This window comes from Vicia villosa, linkage group LG5 (assembly GCF_029867415.1).
Source record: "Vicia villosa cultivar HV-30 ecotype Madison, WI linkage group LG5, Vvil1.0, whole genome shotgun sequence".
NCBI lineage: Eukaryota > Viridiplantae > Streptophyta > Magnoliopsida > Fabales > Fabaceae > Vicia > Vicia villosa.
This window is the reverse complement of record NC_081184.1, coordinates 148,724,917-148,733,725: the sequence shown is the minus strand read 5'-3', so window position 1 is coordinate 148,733,725 and position 8,809 is coordinate 148,724,917. Positions and strand designations below refer to the sequence as shown.

Below are 8,809 nucleotides of genomic sequence, written 5' to 3'. Positions count from 1 at the left end.
AGAGGAGACTAAAAGTGAGGAAACCTCACTTCCTGAACATGTGTTGTGGAGGGAAGCTCGTGTGGGCAAGGATCATGCTGTCGATCCCGAAGTTCAGAGAGTTTTTACTGAATGTGTAAGTATAATACTGTGTCTTTAATTAAATCAAATGTTTTTTAATATATAAATGATTTTTTAATGTAAATGAATTACAGGAGACCTTGTCGCAGTCGGCATCCACCGGTGAGGGGAGCGTACTTAGTAGAGCACTAGATGCTCCTAAGTATCCCGGTCGGGTGAGGGGTAAGGGTCATGGTGTGACTCCAACCTCTTTTTACAAGAGTCCTAGGAGAAGAAATCCTTCAAATGAAGAAGTGTTGCAAAAGTTGGCGGAATTGCAAGCACAAGTCTCTGAATTGCAAAGAGATAAAGAGGCGTATATGAGAGAAAAGTGCAACACTTCATCGGTGAAAGAAACTAGTGATAAGGCTAGTATCAACTATCAAAGGAAATTTCCCGAGGTAATTATAATTTTTTTTCCTTTTAAATTGTTCTATTTTATTAATGATAATGACTTTATATTTACTATTGGTTTAGGGCATTTCATCTTGCCAACTATACTTATCGGAACCGAGTTATCGACTAGTTGGCAAGGGAAAAGTGCACAACACTTTGGGAGATTTACTTCACCATAGACCGCTCCCGGATGGACACCTGAAAGTATCGGTGGATGTTGTAGTAGATCATGATGCGATGCTACCGGTACCTGACATGGTCTCAGAGACAACATTGCTGCGAGATGCAATAGGATCATTTGTTGCATGGCCCTCGGAGCTCATTACCATTAGTGATGAGGTATATTGAAAACGATTATGAATCATTTAGTTTTCGAATGTCAATTCTAAACCGTTTATTAATTATTTTTTACATTTTAATTTTAGACTGCTCCTATAAAACCCACAGTTAAGGGTAAAGGGATTTTACAGGAGGAGGAGTCCGTTGCATCACTAAAAGAGGTACATTTAAAGTGTTAATAATTAATCTAAATCTAAATCTGCATGATTTTATATTTTACCTAACTTATATGATTTTTAGGCATCCGCTCGAGAGTCACAACAAGTGACGCAGCAAGTTCGTACCGTACCACCCACTGGTCCTCCGAAGCCAGCGGGAAAAAAAGGCGGTGCTTTTGTGCCTCGGTACCGGTCGACGCTCGCAACAATGGTTGATATGTCCGATTTGAAGGATGGTGCTTTACGTGAAGTCGTTATGGATGAGAGTGTCTTCGGTATTGAATTCAAGTCACTTATTACACTTGATGACTTGGAGGAGATTTTTAAGCATGATCAACTAGGCGTCAATAACATGCACTCATACATCCGGTAATATTCCCTCATCCGATATATTATTTAATTAGTCCCACAATATAATTTATTTACACATTTCAATGAAAATAATCTAATGTTTATTATGTTTTTATTTAAGGTTGTTGTATGACAGAGTGTTGCGCGGGACTCCGTTGTCTAACAGATTCCGTTTCGTGTCTTCCGCCCACTGCAGCGGAATGGCAATTGCTTCGGAACGGGAATCAGTTAGACAGCGATTAGTCGATAGATTCATGTCCACCGGCAATACAGAATGTCTGCATCTTTGGGCGTATAATACCCGACCAGTAGGGTTAGTTTCTCATTCTTTGTTCATCTAATCTCTGTTTCTTTTGTGTATAGCAAAATTTTCATATAACCTATTGTTTTTATGTATAGAGCACACTGGTTGCTGCTTGCTATCAACCCTATAAGGGAAGTCGTGTATTATCTGAATTCGGTAAATGGTGAATGGACCAATTATCCGGCCATGAAGGACATCGTTGATTTGTAAGTGGGATCGTTCTAAATATATATTCGTGTATATTTATATATATATTTACTTATTTGTGGGATTGATCTAAACATATGCTTTTATATATTTGTTAATTAGATTAATACAAGTGTTCCGAAGTCAACGGGACGCACAGGTATCCCGAACTAAATCTAGCAACATTACTTGGATCCAAGTGCAGGTACATTATTTTTCAAAATGTTGCTTATAATATATTTATGCTACTTGATAAAACAATGCACAACTATAGAATCTTATTTGTTTTTTTATGTAGTGTCCGCAACAGAAAAACAGTTACGATTGCGGATACTTTGTATTGAGGTTTATGAAAGAAATCCTTCAGGCAAATCAATTAGAGATTCCGCTCACGGTATGAATTTATAACTTAAGATAATTTCATATAATTTATTACATTTAACTAAATGTATCATTCATATTTTGTTTTTGTTTTGTAGTACCTTGACGAATTCCGTGCCGCTGGATACCCGAAACTTAAGTTGGAAGAAATAAAAGAGGATTTGTGTCATTTTTATATTAAGCGCTTTTTCATGTAGGATTTGTGTCGAATTGAAGTACTATAATATTATTGATGTTGTAATGATGTATATATATAATTTTGGATATTATAATGGTATTATATTAGTATATATATATATATATATTGTCTTACTGATGGCTGAAATAATATCGTCGAAAATAAATTACAGGTCGAAAATATTACAGGCTGAAAACATATTACAGGTCGAAAATATTACAGGTCGACTGGGAGGATTAAATTACAGGCTGCACATTAAAATACCTCATTTAGCTACTAAAGCGCTTTTTAAAAAGCGCTCTTAAAGGCCCACATACTAAAGCGCTTCTTTTTAAAAGCGCTGCCAAAGATTAATAAAAAAGCAAAAAAAAAAAAAAGCAACATACTAAAGCACTTTTGTAAAAGCGCTCTTATAGGGGGGGCTATCAGAGCGCTTTTTCTGGAAAAAGCGCTCTTAAAGCCCACCCTATAAGAGCGCTTTTACAAAAGCGCTTTAGTACGTTGCGTTTTTTTTTATTTTTTACTCTCACAGGGGGGCCTATCACAGCGCTTTTCTGGAAAAAGCGCACTTAAAGGGGGGCCTACCAGAGCGCTTTTTCCTGAAAAGCGCTCTTAAAGGGGGGCCTACAAGAGCGCTTTTTCCAGAAAAGTGCTCTTATAGGGGGGGCCTACCAGAGCGCTTTTAAAAGCGCTTTCGTAGCCTATGCCAGCGCTGGCTTTGGCAGCGCTTTAAAGCGCTGTTAAAGGCCAAAAAAAGCGCTTTAAAAGCCCTTCCTCGTTGTAGTGACACTTGATACTTGAGTAATATGTGAGTGATTTGTACAAAATGAACACACGGAATCCTAACATTAAGACCCTTATTTATACTAGTTTCGGCCCTAACGGTCCTACACTAATCTAATGCCACGTTGCCCGCAGAAAATCCAGGGATGCCATCTGTCTTCGTGCGGTTACATAAACTACTTCGAAATTCAAATCGTCCCGCCTGAATATACTTTCGACGCGTGGCAACATAATCGGAGTCGAGAATGCCACAAAACCACGCTAAGCTTCAGTACTTCGTATATTTCGCAAAAACGTCTAAGTCCCAAAGACTATTCTTTCCGAATTTTAACTTCAGTGCTAAGTATCTTTGTTCCAACTTAAACATCATTCTCGAAGCATGGCCATCAGTAGCCATTTTTATCTTCAAAGATGATCATCAGTAACCATCTCCTTCGAGTTTCAGACCTTCGAAGGACATTCTTTCCAAACGAAATCTTCAGCTAACACATACACTACCTCATTTTCTCTCCCTCTTTTCTCTTTTCTCTTTCTCTTTTCTCTTTCTCTTTACCCTCTCTTCAATACATAATTATTGTCATTCTAGATCCTTTTGATAAGAAATGATACTTTTACATTTCTATCTAAAATTTTATATTTGTATTTGTTAAATTTCATTGTTTTTCAACTCACACGTTCTTTTTTTATATGGTTATTTAATATAGTTGAATTTTTATGATTGTTACTTATTTATAATTAAGTCATTCATTTTAAATTTACATGTTTCTAAATAAATTTTATACAATATTAAATAAATTTACATGTTATTAGGCTGTAATTTATGGGTCACTATCAAAATATATATTTTATTTATTTTTTCAAATGTTAAAAAACTTTTTATTCTCTTTCCGTCTTATTGATCGATTTTTTTCTTTGTATAATTATTTAATAATTAAGTAATTCATTTCAGATTTATTTATATTTAAATAATTTTATACCATATATCAATTGCATGATAGTATAATATATTTTTTAATTTTAATAACATTAAAAATATTTATCTCGCAGACAATATTTATTTTAGTTTAATCAATCACTATTTTAATTTAAGAGACAAAATCTTTATTTTTAAATATTAATTTTTTTCTCCATCTCATAATTATATTTTTCTTCTTTGTCTATGATTATTTAATATTATTAAATCTATATGATTACTGCTCATTTTTAAAAAAAGTAAATTATTTCAAATTTTGCAGTTATATCTAAAATTTTACATTTGTATTTGGTACTATCTAAGTGTTAGTCTTGAAAGAAATCAAAGGGATCCAAATTAATTTTTTGTGGAGCGGGAACGCAAACAAAAGGAGCATACATTGGGTGAAGTGGGAAACAGTTTGCAAGCCAAAGGAGAAGGGGGGTTTGGGTGTTAGAGATGTAGGCGAGTTTAACAAAGCGCTTCTTCTAAAGTGGAAGTGGAGGTTTCTTAAGGAGGATAGGGCCATGTGGAATAGTTTTTTGCAGTTTAGATATCACAATATCAAACTAAAAGTGTTTCATTCTGATGGTGAAGCCTCAAACTCCAATGACTCTATTTGGTGGCGTGACGTTATTTCAAATGATATAACGACGGATGCTCATGAAGAAGGGTTCAGTATGTGTGTTCACTGTAAAGTTAAAAAAGGGAATAGCATTCTGTTTTGGCATAGCATTTGGTTGGGAAATCAATCGATCCATTTCACTTTTCCGAATTTGTTTGATCTATCAACCAATAAGCTCTACACTGTCGCTGAGTTAGTTGTTTGGGAGAACGGTAATCAATCTTGGAACTTGGTTCAGTTGTTTGGTTCTGTTTTTAATCCGGTTCAAGGCACGGCTGGAGGATCAATGTTGGTTCAATGGCAACTGCTGCAGGAGATGCTCCTCTCGGTTAGTCTGGATCCGGCAGCAGAGGATTCTTTCGTTTGGCAGCAGAAGCTCGACGGAGATTTCATGGTTGTGAGTGTTACGGATTTGATATCCGAGCAGAAGGAATCAGCATGGCACCCTGCCATTATCCGGAGACTGAAAATCACTTGGAAGATGAACATTCCACTAAAAATCAGAGTTTTTGCGTGGGTGATGTTTATTTCCAAATTGCCTTCGAAGGATTTGCTAGCGCGAAGAGGTATGTCCAATAATTCCTTCAATCTAAATTGTGTTCTTTGCGAGAGCCATGAGGAGTCCTTGAATCACCTATTCTTCTTGTGTCAAACATCAAAAGCTGTTTGGGAAAAGATCTATATGTGGTTAGGAGACAATATTAATTTTTCTCTTGAGGAGTTTATGTGCTTTGATGTTATTCAAGAGAAGGTGAGAAACATATCTACTCGGGACATTGTTAATATTATTTGGTTGGCAACATTATGGAGTCTTTGGCTCATGAGGAATGTAATCGTTTTTGATAATGCCTCTTATAGCTTTGAGGCGGTGTACACTAACGTAATGTTCTTCTCGTGGAGATGGTTAGCGTGTAGCAATAATTCGTCCCGGTCTAGTTTCTGTGATTGGTACAAGTTACCTCTATCTTGTTTCATTTCTATGTAGTTCCTTCTTTGTTGTAAGGGTTGCACCCCTAGTGCGATTTCTTCAATCAATTGCTTATTGAAAAAAAAAAGAATCATTCATGTGTTATCACATTAACAAATATTTTGTTGTTATTTTTTTTATTTCATGATTATTATTTGAAGATTCTAAATTAATACATGTTTTTTAGTTATTTACACAATATCATAATTAAATTATCCGTCCTCAACATTCACGCTTTTGGAATTGCAAAGCATGGTGAAATCTATTATAAAATAGTTGTTAAGCTTGCTGAGTTTTACCCGTCCTCAATACTTGGCCTTATTTTGTGATTGTGTTCTTAACCTATGACCTATCTTAAACTTTTTTTATAAATCATTATTTTAACTTAGAACCTAAATTTCATACTACTAATATTTTATTAGTAAAATTTTTTTAAATGGCTAATTTCCATTTTATATATGCAATTTGGTCAAAAAATTTACTTCACATTTTCTTACATCGATCAAAAAATACTACACCATAAATAATACACTCGGGCGATAGCACGAGTCTCTGACTAGTGATTTTATATAACCGATATGATATTCAAATGTGAAAATTTCATAAATAATTTTTTGAAATAATATTTATAATATTGAGTGATTAGAAATTTATAACTTACCACATAACGTTAAAAAATTTAAATACACTTGATACGTATTATAACTTACGACTTTTGAATATTTAAAATAACATATTGTTATATATATATATATATATATATATATATATATATATATATATATATATATATATATGTGTGTGTGTGCATGTATATATATAAATGAATGGTTTAAAATTTTATATAAAAATATATATATAATAGAATATATAACAAAATTAATATAAATAAACATAAAAATTATAATTATAATAAAAAATAAAAAATAAAAAATTGTAGTGATAATAATTTTCATTAAATAAAAATAATAATTTAAAGGTAAAGAATAATTTTAATAAATCGATATAAGCAATAGAGAAAAATCATAAAAAAAAGAAGTAGACGAAAGAAAATAATAATTTTAAATAATAATATAAAATTGAGGGTATTTTAGTAAATATATTAATTTATTAAATATAAACATTCACACTCCCTCCCCTTCCGTTCGAATTCTCCTTATTCGGGGGACACAAAAAGTGTGATTTGGAGGAATTTTGCTCTCCTTCCCTCCCCTCCTAAAAATTGAACCAAACACATTTTATTATAAATATTCCCTCCCCTCTATTTACCTCGAATCGAACACACCCTTAGTGAAATATGGTAGAATTAACTATTTTTTATTCTAATTAAAATAAAATATTTATTTCGTCTACTCTTAATTCATGAAACATTAAAGTAATGTTTTATAAATCAGACTGGAGATCGATTAATGTTTAATTGGTTCAATTGTTTAAATCTATAGTGGAATTGTTTATTAAATACACTAATAATATAAAAACTAATTTTTGATAAATATGTCACGCATAATCATATATTCACAATTTAATAAAATAAATATTTCAAAAATCAAATACAAACTTAATACAACAATATCGATAATACTTCTATAACACAACATAGATGTATCCTTCATTTCAACATTCATTTAAGAATAATTTGAACAAATTAAAGTATTACAGTAAAATAAGTTAAACTAATTTAAACCAAAAGTAAAATAATAGAACATAATAATTAAAATAAAGTTCAAATAATTAAGAATATCAAAATTAAAAGATAGAATACAAAAAATAAACAATAGAATACACTTAATTAAGCAACAAAAAGCAAATTTGAATTGAACTACGACAAACATATGATGTAGTGTGGTTGAAAGAAAAACTATAACGGGTGATAAAACTTATAAATTTGTACGTTTATAATAAAAACACAAAATTCTTTTTTGTGATTGGAGAATGTATGTAAAGTTTTGATATTTACATATTAAAGTTTTCTAAAATAGTAAAAAAAAATGGCCAATTTGATGCATTTTATCGTGAACGAAGCTTTAGAAAATTGGTTCAGATTCTATGGTTCAAATGGTTTGGGATGGTTCTACTCCGATTTTGATCCACTAGCAGTTTTGAAAGGTTGATCCAACCGAATTCATCTTCGATTCACGATCCAACCAGTTGACCGTCCAGTTGGATCCGATGTTTAAAACATTGCATTAAAAGTTTCACTCGTATAGCATTTGAGAAAATAAATCACCTGCACCCTATCAAATCCCATGGTATGGTACCAAGTAAGCCTTTGACATTTTGAATTGGTCATTTCTATTGGAGGTTCTTAAGAATTTTTGTTATAATGATCTATTTTTCCCTTGCTAAAATTTGAGTAATGCTATTCATACACCTAATTGTTACACCAATACTTACACCCAACAGTACTTTACAGTAGTCACTAAATTTGGTTAATGCAGTGTAAAAATTTGGTTAATGGAGTAATGAAATTGGTTAATGCAACATCCAGGTATTAAAAATAATTTGTAGCAGTCACCAAACTTGGTTAATGCAGTGTAAAAACTTGGTTAATTCAGTAATAAATTTCGTTAATGCAACATCCAGGTATTAAAAATATTTTTTAGCAGTTATCCAAATTGGTTAATGCAGTGTAAAAACTTGGTAATGCAGTAATGAAGTTGGTTAATGCGCGTCCAGGTATTAAAAATAAACGTCCGTACATGAATAGTATTTGTCCGTACATGAATAGTATTCGTCCGTACATAAACAGTGTCGTCCGTGCATGAACAGTACCGTCCATACATACGGTGTAGGTGTAAGATTTAGTGTAAGAATAGCATTTCTGTTTAGAATTTGGTCAATGCATCAACTCTGAAAAGTAAACTTTTTTTTTGGAACTCATTACCACGTCTAGACTGAATATTTAGAGAAATTCAATTGATTTTAAGTTGCTATCTTTAACATTCACCTATTTATGCCTCCTAATTCTAAATTAAGAAGGGATACTACAACCTGCAACCGATTGTAGATAAAATTAACATCCTACATCTAGTGAAGTCTATCATGACTAATATGTTGACTCATATCATATCCATTTATTCTCAGCCCATT

At 32.5% G+C, this 8,809-nt stretch overlaps 1 protein-coding gene across 1 annotated transcript; it reads left to right on the top strand.

The window, feature by feature from the left end:
• Window positions 1–4,654: 4,654 nt before the first annotated feature.
• LOC131605705 (uncharacterized) lies at window positions 4,655–5,737 on the top strand. Its single transcript, XM_058878031.1, has one exon. The coding sequence runs from the start codon at window positions 4,655–4,657 to the stop codon at window positions 5,735–5,737; it is 1,083 nt and encodes a 360-aa protein (XP_058734014.1).
• Window positions 5,738–8,809: the final 3,072 nt, after the last annotated feature.

Coding starts and splice junctions, on each gene's coding strand:
- LOC131605705 (XM_058878031.1), top strand. CDS start 4,655: ATGTGGAATAGTTTTTTGCAGTTTAGATATCACAATATCAAACTAAAA.